This window comes from Salmo trutta, chromosome 14 (genome assembly GCF_901001165.1).
Source record: "Salmo trutta chromosome 14, fSalTru1.1, whole genome shotgun sequence".
NCBI lineage: Eukaryota > Metazoa > Chordata > Actinopteri > Salmoniformes > Salmonidae > Salmo > Salmo trutta.
The window spans coordinates 55,904,016-55,921,263 of NC_042970.1; the positions used below are offsets into that span (position 1 = coordinate 55,904,016).

The 17,248-nt window shown below is 42.5% G+C and overlaps 1 protein-coding gene across 14 annotated transcripts in view; it reads left to right on the top strand.

Annotated features, from left to right (window-relative positions):
* Positions 1-17,248, top strand: part of ptprt (protein tyrosine phosphatase receptor type T) — a 515,339-nt gene that overhangs the window by 226,980 nt on the left and 271,111 nt on the right. For all 14 annotated transcript variants that reach the window (XM_029776440.1, XM_029776442.1, XM_029776445.1 and 11 more), the window contains exons 5-6: positions 1,558-1,673; positions 2,436-2,610. In XM_029776440.1, the coding sequence (XP_029632300.1) occupies positions 1,558-1,673; positions 2,436-2,610 (291 nt within the window). The remainder of the gene's footprint in view (positions 1-1,557; positions 1,674-2,435; positions 2,611-17,248) is intronic.

The following is a 17,248-nucleotide window of genomic DNA, read 5'->3' on the forward strand; positions in this document are numbered from 1 at the left end:
TGTCTGTGAGTATAACAGAACTCCTATGGCAGGCAAAAACCTGACAAGGTTTCAAGCAGGAAGTACCCTGTCTGACAAGGAGTCGTGCGTCTTGCATCTTTTTATTGAAGAGTAAGGATCTTAGCTGTAACGTGACAATTCCCAGGGCTCCAATAGGCTCTCAGAGCCCGGGAAATAACTGAAGGTTTACGAGGGAGCCTCAGGCTGAAACATATTATCACCTTTTGTAAGTGGCTGCTCAGAGGACCTTTGAATGAGGCGCGTGCACAATTCGCTCCTGAGGAGAAATTTTATTCGGCTGTTTAGGCTCAATGCATATTCCCGGTCGGAATATTATCACTTATCTACGAGATAAATGGCATAAAAATTGGTTTTAAACAGCGGTTGACATGCTTCTAAGTACGGTAATGGAATATTTAGACATTTTTGACACGCCAATGCGCCATGCGCGACCGTGAAGAAGCATTCTGATAGTGTCTAGAACTCACGAACAAAACGTCGCTGTTTGGATATAACGATGGATTATTTGGGACCAAACCAACATTTGTTATTGAAGTAGAAGTCCTGGCAGTGTATTCTGACGAAGAACAAGCAAGGTAAGAACATTTTTCTTATAGGAAATGTGATTTTGGTGGAGGCTGACCTGGGTGGGTATCTAAATAGCTAGCCCTGTGATGCCGGGCTATGTACTTAGATTATTGCAAAATGTGCTTCATCCGAAAAGCTATTTTAAAATCGGACATATCGAGTGCATAGAGGAGTAATGTATCTATAATTCTTAAAATAATTGTTATGCTTTTTGTGAACGTTTACCGTGAGTAATTTAGCAAACTGTTAGTAAATTCCCCGGAAGTTTGCGGGGGTTATGCTTTTTCTGAACGTCACATGCTAATGTAAAAAGCTGTTTTTTGATATAAATATGAACTTGATTGAACAGACATGCATGTATTGTATAACACAATGTCCTAGGTGTGTCATCTGATGAAGATCATAAAAGGTTAGTGCTGCATTTAGCTGTGGTTTGGGTTTATGTGACATGATATGCTAGCTTGAAAAATGGGTGTCTGATTTTTTCTGGCTGGGCACTCTGCTGACATAATCTAATGTTTTGCTTTCGTTGTAAAGCCTTTTTGAAATCGGACAGTGGGGTTAGATTAACGAGATTCTTGTCTTTAAATAGCTGTAAAATAGTCATATGTTTGAGAAATTGAAGTAATAGTATTTCTAACGATTCAAAAATCGCGCCACTGGATTTCAGTGGCTGTTACGTAGGTGGGACGAGTTCGTCCCACATACCCTAGAGAGGCTATTCTGTCTCTCACTGTTCAAATAAACCTACCATTAAAATTATAGACTGATCATTGCTTTGTCAGTGGGCAAACGTACAAAATCAGCAGGGGATCAAATACTTTTTTCCCTCACTGTATATAAAAACAACTAAATATGACTAATATTTACAAAAATGTACAGGAGCAATTCGCGATGCTGCTTTTATGGCCCCGTGGCAACACTCAAAATATAATTTGAGTATATGACACAGTTTCCTGCCCCTTGTAGGGAAAGCACCGCACTTCCTGCGGCTGCAGAATGTGGAGGTGAACGTGGGCCAGAACGCCACCTTCCAGTGTACTGCTGGGGGGAAGTGGTCCCAACACGACCAACTGTGGCTACAGGTGAGTCCCTCCCGTTCGTTCCACTATAGTTGTCATCCAGCTTGTCCCTCTCACTTTAACGCTACAATCATTAATTTGAAAAATAACAGACGGCAGCCCTGCCTGAGTGATGGGGCTAGACAAATATGGCTGTCCCATAGGGCGGCTCACAGTTGGACAAGCGTCGTCAAGGGTTTGGCCTGTGTAGGCCTCATCAGTGATGTAGAATACACAGGGCATTTTATTTGATCTCTGTTACAGTGTTATGAGTGACTTTACCCTTGTGAAAGGACACTTACAGTATTTTCCAGTTCCTTGCTGTACTTGCACACACACTGTAATGGTATAACCTCTATGGGGATATCCATACAATCTGTGCCCTGAGTAGAAAGTGTTGTTTTAATATGGACTACTGCCTCTCTATCAGCCATCACAGTACTTCACTAGCAAATGTTTGTGTCTTGTAGTAATGGCATTTGTAATGGAAAGTAGTACCCAGGGCATAAAAAAGGCTTAAGGACATGATAGAATAAATTAATGTTTGGGAGATTGTTATAGATTGTTATATAGATTGTTATGATACCGCAAGGAAAAGTGCTGTGAAATGGAAAGTCACAGAAATGTATCTGAAAAAGTTGCAGGGTATCTGACAAACATTAACCATACTGTGAGTTTCTTTGGTTATCAGTTTTGAATGACCATCCTTTTTTTTACCATAACAATGTGAGAAATACTGTGTACACTTGTTAGTAAGCAAGTGTCTGTCTGGCTGTCTCTCTGCAGCAGTGGAACGGTAAAGATACAGCCCTCATGGTGACGCGGGTGGTGAACCACCGACGTTTCTCAGCCACCGTCAGTGTCGGGGACACGTCCCAGAGGAGCACCAGCCGCTACCGCTGCGTCATCCGCTCCGATGGCGGCTCCGGGGTTTCCAACTACGCTGAGCTCATCGTCAAAGGTATGGCTGACATACTAACGGCTTACCTGCTAGTGGCTAAAAGCTAGCAGATAAAAGCTAGCGGCTAACAGCTAGGCTACTGGCTAGGTTAATGCTAGGCTACAATAATACCAGCCTATTAGCAGTCGGTCAGAACTCCCCTGTGGTCCTCCAGTCATTATCTGAGCAGCCACCCCTCACTATTTCAGCCACCATCAGCAGCAGCAGTGTTATGTTACACTGTCTCCCCCTTCTCCCACTTACTTATGCACGCTAACATTGTCTTGAACATAAACAAAGAGAACATATTGGTTAAGGGAGTGGAAAACAAGGCTTGCTTCACAGATGGTCGGGCACTGTAAATAATCTGAAATATACTATATATTTTGTTCTATCACTTCTCTTCTCAGAAAGGGAGGACTCCTCCCCTCCTGTCTAAATTCAGCCCGTGACTGTTCCTGCCCCGGGTGGTTTGCCTATCCAAACAAACCTTTAATGCTGATATTTACCCACTAATGTGGGGCTTTGATTCCCGCTCACTGCCCATATGTGTGTGGAACGGGGCGAACTGGCGCTGCCTAGCAGAAGCTGGCATCGAATCACCACTGTGATGCATCTGGAAGTGAGGAGACTCCGCCTAACCTTGAGTTGTTCCTGCACCTGGCTTCTTGGCTCGGGCCTTCAGGCTTATAGCCAAGGGCCTTTGTAGTGTATCATGCCTGAATCCGTGCACCTCGGCTGGACTGGAGGCTACACAAATCCAGGCTGGCTGCTGTGTCCACTGGTCTCACCCTTGGTGTTTGATTAGCGTCCTTGGTGTTTGAGAGTAGATTAGCTGATAGTTCTGATTAATGACCTGCACAAGTGGCCCTCTCAGCCACTAGTCTATACGGATCAGCGGTCACAATGTCTCAGTCCATAACTGCCCCTACTACCCCTTCTTTTGAAGAAATCTGTAGGAATTGGATAGTTATGTTACGCAAAAGGGTGATTTTAATTATCAAGTGATTTAGAGCTGGCAAATAAGGTGAATAGGTTCTTCCAGTTATGTATTGATAGGAATTAATCTAGTAGACTTTCCTACAGTCAAATGACCTAGTGGCCTCATGGGTGGAATGTTAATATTTTTCATAATTTCATAATAAATAAACATTATTTAAAAAAACGCAGAACATCCAGTGCTTCTACGTTAGACTAAAGGTAGATGGTGAAAGTCAAACTGGGCTAAGTGGGTGTTTGGTTAGATAGTTAGCAGAGAGATGTGTTTGGTGTGGTGTTGGCTGTTTTTGATTGGATGTTGCGCTGAGAACAGGAGCCATCAGCACCATCTGTCTCTCCTCATCATGCACTCCTCCTGGGCCCTCGTGTGTGTGTGTGTGTGTGTGTTTGTGTGTGTGTGTGTGTGTGTGTGTGTGTGTGTGTGTGTGTGTGTGTGCGCACGCTCATTTGTGTGCGTGCCAGGGAGGGTCTGTCTCTGCTGGCAGCTCAGGTGTTCAAAGACACTGGCATCAGCCAGGGGAATTCTGAGGTGCCAAGGCAGTGCGGATATAAAACAAGAGAGAGCCCTACGCGGAGGACGGGGGTTCTGGACCTGTTATGATAATGCAACGCTTTATTAGTCAGCTGTATTAGTTTGTGTCCTGATTTTAATGATAACATGAGAATCATGACACTACTATGAGTCAGAGGGTTGGGGCAGTTTGAAGCAAACTGTTCACATATTAACAGGAGTTACACAGGGTTTCTCCTTCCCATTTTGACTGGTACCATTCAATTCAATAATTTATAAGACATTACAAGTAAATGTTGTCTAGTAAAATTGTTATTCAGTGCCAGGTCTCTCTCCGAATTGAGTCGTCAGAATACAAGCGCGTCTGTCAGTCTGGACTTCATCACATCATCTTGCAAGTCTCCATGTGCTGGCTTCATACATGTTTCTGTGAACACATGAACACATAGTCACTGTTCTGTTACACATAGTCACTGTTCTGCTAACATTAGGTAGTGAGGATAGGTGATATCTGAAAAAACAAACTTATACTATGTTGAAGTTTGAACAGGTCAGACTAAACCTACCTAATTCTGGTCTCCCCATCAACAACCATTGGTGAGCAGGCAAGAGGTGAGGCTGAAGGTAAGGTCTTTGCCAGCGCCCTATTTATGGCCATGACAGCGCAGATCAGCTCCTGGCCCCTCATCAAAGATACTGGTTGGTCACGTACAAACACACACACGGAGCACTGATTACATTCTCAATGGTGGTTATGATTAGCATGGTGGAAACAACCTGATTGCTGCATTCACCTTTTTGTTTCACTTCGGATGTCATAATATTTGAAGTGAAATAGAATGGTAAATGGAGCGATCAGGCTGGTTCCACCAGGGGAGGTTATGAAGGTGAATTGCGACAAAACTCAAAATTGTTTTGACCTTTGACCAGGTCAAATGTCACCAACCTGATTCAAGTGTCATCCCTGTTCTATTTATAGGAATGCTCACAGCGAGGGCATGTCTGCGTGATGCTGAGGGTCCCCTTGCTGGCATTCTCTATGTTCCATGTTCGGCTGCAAAATGGACATCTCTCGAACAAATGCAGAAGTCAATCATCATAAACAATGTACTTCCTCATCTTAAGAGGTGGTATTGACTGGGAGGGCCTGTGACAGAGTCATACAATTGACAGCCAAGTGGTAAATAGCAATTTGATATAAAAAAGGACAAAGTGTTTTGATAATGCACTTTACAACCAAAATAACCCTACTACAACCAAAATAACCCTACTACTTGTATCTGCTTGGCTGGGTAATTAACCTACTAGTTTAGCAAAACCTTTCGCATAACACACATTACTGTTGTTGATGAAGCGGTCTGTGTCATCAGGGCAGTAACACGGGTCAAGCTAATTCTATGCTTTAGAGAGACTGACTGCAGCTCCAGATTAGATTAGGTTCAGCCCAGTGACGATGTTACGGTTTGTTGCTCCTAGTTCACTGTATTAGTCAGACTCAGACATGAGTAAGCTACCACCATAGCTGCATCCGTTATCCATTACATAATACACTTGTATGAGCTACGAACTAATTTGCAAATCCGACTTGTAGGCTAACATTAGCTAGCTAACTAGCAGTGCATGTAAACCACAGTTGTTTGTGCATCCTTCTGGAAGCATGCGTTGCCGAACCGGAGCCAGATATTCGTCGCCAGACCCACTGGCTCCAGGTCATCTATAAGTCTTTGATAGGTAAAGCTCCGTGGTCAATTCATGGTCAATTCAGATAGGGATTTTCAGTCTCAAACGGCCGTGATCCTTTGAATGTGTTGGGGGCGATGAAACAACGGAGCCCCATTCAATGAAGGAACTTATTTGCACGTCGAGCTTGGCAAAGGGGAGCATGAATTGTTGACATAATTGTAATCCAAACCCAACCTTAATTTATTCATTCTGACACATTCGGGTTACAAACTCCATTTTAGATGAGACTGACTTTATGACCAAAATTATCCTATTTACACTTTGTAGTCAAGAATATATGTTGCTGACTCATATTGGTGCCACACAGGCCATTTTTAAAGGGATCAGTTGTTTTTTAGGGGCAGTCACTCCTGTTTGGGATAGGGGGCAGTATTGAGAATTTTGGAAAAAATATGTGCCCATTTTTAACTGCCTCCTACACCAACTCAGAAGCTAGAATATGCATATTATTGTTCAGGTTTGGATAGAAAACACCCTAAAGTTTCTAAAACTGTTTGAATGGTGTCTGTGAGTATAACAGAACTCCTATGGCAGGCAAAAACCTGACAAGGTTTCATGCAGGAAGTGGCCTGTCTGACAAGGAGTCGTGCGTCTTGCATCTGTTTATTGAAGAGTAAGGATCTTAGCTGTAACGTGACAATTCCTAGGGCTCCAATAGGCTCTCAGAGCCCGGGAAAAACCTGAACGATGATGAGGCGGCCTCTGGCTGAAACAGATTATCGCCTTTTCCAAGTGGCCGATCAGAGGACCATTGAATGAGGCGCGTGCATGATTCGCCCCCGTGGAGAAATTTCATTCGGCTGTTTAGGCTCATTGCAGATTCCCGGTCGGAATATTATCGCTTTTCTACGAGATAAATGGCATAAAAATTGGTTTTAAACAGCGGTTGACATGCTTCGAAGTACTGTAATGGAATATTTAGACATTTTTTGTCACGACATGCGCCATGCTCGTGACCGTGATGTAGCATTCTGATAGTGTCTAGAACTCACGAACAAAACGTCGCTGTTTGGATATAACGATGGATTATTTGGGACCAAACCTACATTTGTTATTGAAGGAGAAGTCCTGGGAGTGCATTCTGACGAAGAACAGGAAAGGTAAGAACATTTTTCTTATAGGAAATGTGATTTTGGTGAAGGCTGAACTGGGTGGGTGTCTAAATAGCTAGCCCGTGATGGCTGGGCTATGTACTTAGAATATTGCAAAATGTGCTTCATCCGAAAAGCTATTTTAAAATCGGACATATCGAGTGCATAGAGGAGTAATGTATCTATAATTCTTAAAATAATTGTTATGCTTTTTGTGAACGTTTATCGTGAGTAATTTAGCAAACTGTTAGTAAATTCCCCGGAAGTTTGCGGGGGTATGCTTTTTCTGAACGTCACATGCTAATGTAAAAAGCTGTTTTTTGATATAAATATGAACTTGATTGAACAGACATGCATGTATTGTATAACATAATGTCCTAGGTGTGTCATCTGATGAAGATCATAAAAGGTTAGTGCTGCATTTAGCTGTGGTTTGGGTTTTTGTGACATTATATGCTAGCTTGAAAAATGGGTGTCTGATTATTTCTGGCTGGGCACTCTCCTGACATAATCTAATGTTTTGCTTTCGTTCTAAAGCCTTTTTGAAATCGGACAGTGTGGTTAGATTAAGGAGAGTCTTGTCTTTAAATAGCTGTAAAATAGTCATATGTTTGAGAAATTGAAGTAATAGTATTTCAAACGATTCAAAAATCGCGCCACTGAATTCAGGTGGCTGTTACGTAGGTGGGACGAATTCGTCCCACCTGCGCCAGAGAGGTTTTAAGTAACCTTCTGTCTTATTTTTTTAAAGATTTTTTTATTTCTCCTTTATTTAACCCGGTAGGTCAGTTGAGAAAAGTTCTCATTTACAACTGCGACCTGGCCAAGATAGAGCATAGCAGTGTGACAAAAAACAACAACACAGAGTTACACATGGGATAAACAAAAGTACAGTCAATAACACAATAGAAAAACATGTGTACAGTGTGTGCAAATGGAGTAAGGTGGTAAGGCAATAAATAGGCCAATAGTAGTGAAGTAATTACAATTTAGCAAATTAACACTGGAGTAATAGATGTGCAGATGATGATGTGCGGGTACTGGTGTGCAAAAGAGCCAAAAAAGTAAATAAAAACAATATGGGGATGAGGTAGGTAGTTGGATGGGCTATTTACAGATGGGCTGTGTACAGCTGCAGCGATTGGTAAGCTGCTCAGATAGCTGATGCTTAAAGTTAGTCAGGGAGATATAAGTCTCCAACTTCAGGGAGTTTTGCAATTCGTTCCAGTCATTGGCAGCAGAGAACTAGAAGGAAAGGTGGCCAAAGTAGGTGTTGGCTTTGGGGATGACCAGTGAGATATACCTGCTGGAGCGCGTGCTGTTATGATAACCAGTGAGCTGAGATAAGGCGGAGCTTTACCTATCAAAGACTTATAGATGACCTTTAGCCAGTGGGTCTGGCGACGAGAGCATACAGGTCGCAGTGGTGGGTCGTATATGGGGCTTTGGTGACAAAACGGATGGCACTGTGGTAGACTGCATCCAGTTTGCTGAGTAGAGTATTGGAGGCTATTTTGTAAATGACATCGCCGAAGTCGAGGATCAGTAGGATAGTCAGTTTTACGAGGGTATGTTTGGTAGTGTGAGTGAAGGATGCTTTGTTGCGAAATAGGAAGCCGATTCTAGATTTAATTTTGGATTAGAGATGTGTCGTGACGTTGTATTAGTTAATGTGACGACTGTTGCTCATTGAATGATTAACTGTTTATAATTGCGTGCTTAAATGAATCAAGCAATGAATCAAGCAATTATTAACTCATTAACCTGGGGCACCATGGGAAAATTAGTTTTATTGAGTTTCTATTTCCCAAATTAACTCAAAGAATATCAGAATATCGATTTTACAACAGTTGCTAAATTAATCAACCTCTAGTCTCATGTCTGAACTTCGCATAATCCGGGAATCTGCACGAACCCGGGCTACACCAATGAGTTTACCACACCAATCTTAGTTGATTATTTATTTACTAGCAAGCTAAAATAATGATAAAAATACACATACACAAAAGACAGTCTAGGCTATTGATTAGGACTTAGTATAACGGGCCAACACACTATGGCGCGTGTTACCCAAAATTGGGATTTCAAAGAGAGAGAAACAAAGAAAGTACACAAGAGAAATATACATTTGGGTTCATTTGTCAGCTATGCTTATTTAAACCTAGCCTTGCCCCGAACTGCTGCTTGTATGGGTCAGAATATAATGATGTAATTACGTGTTGGAGATCTCAGAGGGGCGTCCCGCGTGGCTCGTTTAGGCTTCTCAAGGGTGCACTGCTCCGACGCAACTCTCTGATTGTCCTCACGATGTCAGTGTCCTTCTTGGCTTGGTGGTCTGATTTCTTCCCTTTTCTCTGTGGTGTCGTCTGAGGACAGACAGCTCTGTAGCTCAGAGCTCACAGTGTATGAATGAAATAGCGTAGATACCACGATTCGATGAAGAGTGGAGGCTAGGTGGTTCGGCTTGAATTCACCCGCTTAGACACAGCTACTCATCCGTAGCTTGGGTAGAAAAGATTTCTTTGTCTTCAAACTTTGTGTTGCGTTTTGGGGTTCGTTGACCATTTAGACCTTAGCTGCAGCTTGGGGTCTCTTTTAGGCTATGTTAATTCTCCAGTCTTATGTCTTATACCCTCGGTTCAGAAGTGGGCGTAACCGCCTTTAGGGCAGTTCTCTGGGCGTACTAAGTTAAGGGACAAGGCCTAGATTTTATTCAAATCCAATTTTAGACACTAACTTCACATCTCATCTTTACCAAAACATTCTCTTTGATTTGGATATTTTCCACACAACGTACAATGTATAAACATCAGGCATATACTGGGAAAACTCTTAAAGGTACAATGTTTTCATAATAACGTAATCTGTTAACCTTTAATAATAAAACAAAAATTACATACATTTTCATATTCCATCTCCTCATTTTTTACATCTACATTCTACATGGGGGTTGAGAGAGACCCTGTAGGATTGTGGTCTCCTGTAACCTGACCTGATCAGGACAGTCATGACGGATGCTTAATGTGAGTCTGGAAGGAGAGTTTACAGTCTAGCCAGACACCTAGGTATTTGTAGTTGTCTACATATTCTAAGTCAGAACCGTCCAGAGTAGTGATGCTAGTCGGGCGGGCGGGTGCAGGCAGCAATCGGTTGAAGAGCATGAATTTAGTTTTACTAGCGTTTAAGAGCAGTTGGAGGCCACGGAAGTAGTGTTGTATGGCATTGAAGCTCGTTTGGAGGTTTGTTAACACAGTGTCCAAAGAAGGGCGAGATGTATACAGAATGGTGTCGTCTGCATAGAGGTGGATCAAGGAATCACCCGCCGCAAGAGCAACATCATTGATTTATACAGAGAAAGAGTCGGCCTGAGGATTGAACCCTGTGGTACCCCCATAGAGACTGCCAGAGGTCTGGACAACAGGCCCTCCGATTTGACACACTGAACTCTATCTGAGAAGTAGTTGGTGAACCAGGCGAAGCAGTCATTTGAGAAACCAAGGCTGTTGAGTCTGCCAATAAGAATACGGTGATTGACAGAGTCGAAAGCCTTGGCCAGGTCGATGAAGACGGCTGCACAGTGCTGTCTTTTATCAATGGCGGTTATGATATCATTTAGTACCTTGAGAGTGGCTGAGGTGCACCCATGACCAGCTCGGAAACCGGATTGCACAGCGGAGAAGATACAGTGGGATTCGAAATGGTCAGTGATCTGTTTGTTTACTTGACTTTCGAAGACTTTATAAAGGCAGGGCAGGATGGATATAGGTCTGTAACAGTTTTGGTCTAGAGTGTCACCCAATTTGAAGAGGGGGATGACCGCGGCAGCTTTCCAATGTTTAGGAATCTCGGACAATACGAAGGAGAGGTTGAACAGACTAGTAATAGTGGTTGCAACAATGGCGGTGGATAATTTTAGAAGGAGAGGGTCCAGATTGTATAGCCCAGCTGATTTGTTTACGGGTCCAGGTTTTGCAGCACTTCCAGAACATCTACTATCTGGATTTGGGTGAAGGAGAAGCTGGGGAGGCTTGGGCAAGTCGCTGCGGGGGGTGCAGTGTTGTTGGCCAGGGTTGGGGTAGCCAGGAGGAAAGCATGGCCAGCCGTAGAGAAATGCTTATTGAAATTCTCAATTTTCGTGGATTTATCGGTGGTGACAGTGTTTGCTAGCCTCAGTGCAGTGGACAGCTGGGAGGAGGTGCTTTTATTCTCCATTGAATTTACAGTGTCCCAGAACTTTTTGGAGTTGGAGCTACAGGATGCGAATTTCTGTTTGAAAAATCTAGCCTTTGCTTTCCTAACTGACTGTGTGTAGTAGTTCCTGACTTCCCTGAAAAGTTGTATATCACGGAGACTATTCGATGCTAGTGCAGTACACCACAGGATGTTTTTGTGCTGGTCAAGGGCAGTCAGGTCTGGAGTGAACCAAGGGCTATATCTCTTCTTAGTTCTACATTTTTTGAAAGGGCCATGCTTATTTAAGATGGTGAGGAAATTACTTAAAGAACAACCAGGCATCCTCTACTGACGGGATGAGGTCAATTTCCTTCCAGGTTACCCGTGCCTGCTCGCAGAAGTGTTTTAGGGAGCGTTTGACAGTGATGAGGGGTGGTCGTTTGACCGCGGACCCATAACAGATGCAGGCAATGAGGCAGTGATCGCTGAGATCCTGATTGAAAACAGTAGAGGTGTAATTGGAGGGCAGGTTGGTCAGGATAATATCTATGAGGGTGCCCATGTTTACAGATTTAGGGTTGTACCTGGTGTGTTCCTTGATAATTTGTGTGAGATTGAGGGCATCTAGCTTAGATTGTAGGACCGCCAGGGTGTTAAGCATATCCCAGTTTAGGTCACCTAACAGAACCTACTCTGAAGATAGATCAATTCACATATGGTGTCCTGGGCACAGCTGGGAGCTGAGGGGGGTCTATAACAGGCGGCAACAGTGAGAGACTTATTTCTGGAGAGATTCATTTTTAAAATAAGAAGCTCAAACTGGAAAGTATGACAGAACTTTGTAGGCTATCTCTGTAGTAGATTGCAACTCCTCCCCCTTTGGCAGTTCTATCTTGATGGAAATGTTGGAGTTGGGGATGGAAATCTCAGAATGCTTGGTGACCTTCCTAAGCCAGGATTCAGGCACTGCAAGGACATCAGGGTTGGCAGAGTGTGCTAAAGCAGTGAGTAAAACAAACTTAGGGAGGAAGCTTCTGATGTTAACCTCTCTAGGGTATGTGGCGTCCCACCTACTCAACAGCCAGTGGAATCCCGTGGCGCGATATTCAAATACCTTAGAAATGCTATTACTTCAATTTCTCAAACATATGACGATTTTACACCATTTTAAAGACAAGACTCTCGTTAACCTGTTGGGGATAGGGGGCAGTATTTGCACGGCCGGATAAAAAACGTACCCGATTTAATCTGGTTACTACTCCTGCCCAGTAACTAGAATATGCATATAATTATTGGCTTTGGATAGAAAACACCCTAAAGTTTCTAAAACTGTTTGAATGGTGTCTGTGAGTATAACAGAACTCCTATGGCAGGCAAAAACCTGAGAAGATTTCATTCAGGAAGTGGCCTGTCTGACAAGGTGTTGTTGTTCTTGCTTCTGTTTATTGAAGAGTCAGGATCTTAGCTGTAATGTGACACTTCCTACGGCTCCAATAGGCTCTCAGAGCCCGGGAAAAAACCTGAACGATGACGAGGCAGCCTCAGGCTGAAACACATAATCGCCTTTGCCAAGTGGCCGATCAGAGGACAAAGGGCTTAGGCGCGTGCCCGATTCGACCCCGTGCTGTATTTTCTTTCGGCTGTTTACGTAATTGCAGATTCCAGGTCGGAATATTATCGCTTTTTTACGAGAAAAATGGCATAAAAATTGATTTTAAACAGCGGTTGACATGCTTCGAAGTACGGTAATGAAATATTTAGAAATCTTTTGTCACGAAATGCGCCGTGCACGTGACCGTTATTTACCAATAAGAAAAATTGGATTACCTTTGCTGTTCTTCGTCAGAATGCACTCCCAGGGCTTCTACTTCAATAACAAATGTTGGTTTGGTTCAAAATAATCCATAGTTATGTTCAAATATCCTCTGTTTTGTTCGTGCGTTCAAGACACTATCCAAAGGGTGATGAAGGGTGACGCGCCCGATGCGTTTCGTGACAAAAAAAATCTAAATATTCCATTACCGTACTTCGAAGCATGTCAACAGCTGTTTAAAATCAATTTTTATGCCATTTTTCTCGTAAAAAAGCGATAATATTCCGACCGGGAAACCCTGTTTTCGTTCAAAGACGAAAAAATTAAAACATGGTGTCGGCTCGTGCATGCGCCCCCAGTCTCATTGTTCTCTGATCGACCACTATCCAAATGCGCTACTCTTTTTCAGCCATGGCCTGGAAAGTCATCATTCACCGTTCTGCCGCCTTCTGAGAGCCTATGGGAGCCGTAGGAAGTGTCACGTTACAGCAGAGATCCTCAGTTTTCAATAAAGAGAGTGTAGAAGGCCAAGAAATGGTCAGAGAGGGCAAGTAAGGAATCTTCTCAGGTTTTTGCCTGCCATATGAGTTCTGTTATACTCACAGACACCATTCAAACAGTTTTAGAAACGTTAGGGTGTTTTCTATCCAAATCAAACATTTATATGCATATTCTAGTTTCTGGGAAGTAGTAATAACCAGATTAAATTGGGTACGTTTTTTTATCCGGCCGTGCAAATACTGCCCCCTACCCTAGAGAGGTTAACATGCATGAAACCAAGGCTTTTACGGTTACAGCAGTCAACAAATGAGAGCGCCTGGGGACTCACAGGGCCTGGGTTAACCTCTACATCACCCGAGGAACAGAGGAGGAGTAGGATGAGGGTACGGCTAACGGCTATCAAAACTGGTCATCTAGTGCGTTGGGGGCAGAGAATAAAAGGAGCAGATTTCTGGACGTGGTAGAATAGATTCAGGGCATAATGTACAGACTGAGGTATGGCAGGGTGCGAGTACAGTGGAGGTAAACCTACGCATTGAGTGACGATAAGAGAGATTGCATCTCTGGAGGCACTAGTTATGCTAGGTGAGGTCACCACATGTGTGGGAGGTGGGACAAAAGAGGTATCTGAGGCATGTTGAGTGTGGCTAGGGGCTCCGCAGTAAAATAAAACCATGATAACTACCCTAAACAACAGTATACAAGGCATATTGACATTAGAGAGAGACGTAAAGCAATCACAGGTGTTGATTGGGAGAGTTAGCTAAGACAACAACGGGTAAGACAACAACAGCTAATCAGCTAAGACAACAACAACAGGTAAAATGGCGATGAATGGGCAGAGAGGGTCAGTTAACTACACACAGGGCCTGTGTTCGAGGCTTATATAACTAAACGTAACATATCATACTAATATGGGTATCCCAGATTGACTTTTACTATGTTAGGTCTAGTCTATGACACCAGGCTACCCTGTCTCATTTCCCCTCTTTCTTCCTCGCCTTGTTTCTCACTCTTTCTCTTTCTCTCCACTCTCCTCCTCTCATCCTTTATCACTTTCTTCTCTGTTTCTTACTGTCTCTCTCTCCTTTCTTCCTCACCCTTCTCTTTCTCCACTTTCACTCCTCCGACTAAGTTCACACCTCAAATGGTGTTGCACACTAAAGAAGAATACGATGACAGTTATTTATCCTTTACGTCCCCTTACGCTCACATTTGCAGCCCTCCTCTTTGATCCACCTCTGCATATTGCCGCCATTTATACACATTTTTCTCATGTCATAAAAAGGCAAACATTTTCAAATACATTTTGGCTCAGCTTGATCAACTCAGGGTGATATGAGATGCTGTTTTGAGAAAAACAAGAATCCAGCACCGGGTTAGTCAGTTCAATCATCTTTTATGTGCATAGGTCAGTGGAGGCATCAGAAAGAATAATTCAGTGGAGCCATGACTAATTTATTACGAGGTAGTGGGGATGTCCACAGTCAAGTGTTGAGTCCCAAATGGCACCCTGTTCCCTATATAGTCCACTACTTTTTAACAGGCCCCCATCTGCAGAGAAGTGATGGTAGAGATCTTTAGTATGTGATATGTGTAGTAGTGTGTCAAGACCATACGACATCATAACCTTTCAGTACTCCAACATACTCCTCTTGTACTTTAGAGACAGTGCTGATGCTGCATTCCGTAGTACCTGTAGGTATTTGTTAAAGCGATATACACATTTTTATTTCCAGGTATACTTCCAAGTATGCCAATTTCCAAGTATACGTCCCCGATAGAAATCTTTATGGTTTATATTTTAGCTTTGTTTTAACTTCCGCACTTGTAAGAGAAAGTTACGGAGATGATTTGTCTATTGAAACCATTTAACTTGAGGAAAAGCTTGTCTTTTCCCTCATTCTTTCCAGCTAAATGTTGATGTGACTATAAGTGGCCTTTCCACAAGCCATTTGAAGTTGCTTTAGTTGACTTGCAGCAAGTATGGCATGAACCAAATTCCATTTGACTGCTGCTTGATGGGCACTCATTTAGCTGACAGTAAGAAGCTCAATAGACTCTCTCCTCTCTCTCTCTCACCCCCCTCTCTCTTGCTCTCTCTCACTCCCCCCTCTCTCACACCCCCGTCTCTCTCTTTCTCTCTCTCTCTCTCTCTCTCTCAATTTAATTTCAATTGTAGGGCTTTGTTGGCATGGGAAACATATGTTTACATTGCCAAAGCAAGTGAAGTAGATAATAAACAAAAGTGAAATAAACAATAAAAATGAACAGTAAACATTACTCACAGAAGTTCCAAAATAATAAAATGTCATATTATGTCTATATACAGTGTTGTAAGGATGTGCAAATAGTTAAGTACAAAAGGGAAAATAAATAAATGTAAATATGGGTTGTATTTACAATGGTGTTTGTTCTTCACTGGTTGCCCTTTTATAGTGGCAACAGGTCACACATCTTGCTGCTGTGATGACACACTGTGGTATTTCATCCAGTAGGTTTATCAAAATTGAGTTTGTTTTTGAATTCTTTGTGGATCTGTGTAATCTGAGGGAAATATGTGTCTCTAATATGGTCATACATTTGGCAGGAGGTTAGGAAGTGCAGCTTAGTTTCCACCTCATTTTGTGGGCAGTGTGCACATAGCCTGTCTTCTCTTGAGAGCCTGGTCTGCCTACGGTGGATTTTATCAATAGTAAGGCTACTATGCTCACTAAGTCTGTACATAGTAAAAGCTTTCCTTAAGTTTAGGTCAGTCACAGTGGTCGGGTATTCTCTGTCTAGGGCCAAATAGCATTCTAGTTTGCTCATTTTTTTTGGTTAATTCTTTCCAATGTGTCAAGTAATTATCTTTTTGTTTTCTCATGATTTCTTTGGGTCAGATTGTATTGCTGTCCTGTGGGTCTGTTTGTGTTTGTGAACAGAATCTGTGCAGATGATCTAGATGCTGAGGAAGGCCCTCCTTGGTTGGGGACAGAAGCACCAGATCATCAGCAAACAGTAGACATTTGACTTCAGTTTCTAGTAGGGTGAAGCCGGGTGCTGCAAACTGTTCTAGTGCCCTCGCCAATTCGTTGATATATATGTTGAAGAGGGCGGGACTTAAACCTGTTGAGGATCTTATCCCGATCTTATCCCGGTATTGGGATTCATTGTCATGTGACCATGGCGGGGAATTCAAAACTGCAAGAGTAATCATTTCAAAAAATCAAATAATCAACTATTTTCCTCCATTTGAAAGATATATCTCCTAAATCTAACCACGCTGTCCGATTTTCAGAGGCATTACGGAGAATGCATAAAGTTAGGTTATGTGAGGAGAGTACATTGACAATAGCTGCGTGTAATGTTTAGCCAATTCAAAGAAGGGCATCAACAGACAGAAAACTAGCTAGAATTATGCACTTACCTTTGACAATCTGCATCAGATGACACTCATAGGACATTATGTTATACAATACATGCATTTTTAGTTCCATCAAGTTCATATTTATATCCAAAAACAGCATTTACAGTCGCGGTGAAATTCAGAATTTTTTTCGGCTCGAATGCACCCAGTGAATCCAGCATTACAAATCACGGAATTACTATTCGAAAACATTGGTAAATTATAATATTGTCATTCAAAGAATAATATATTATCATCTCGTAATTGCTACCGAATGGCCAGATCTCAAAATAACTTTACTGGGAAATCACATTTTGCATAAACTGGGTACTATGCTAACAACAATAAGCTATATGCTAAGCTAAGCTAAGCTATACCGTTAGCATTAGCATCATCTAATATCGATAATAACATTCTAAATATCCCCTTACCTTTGATTA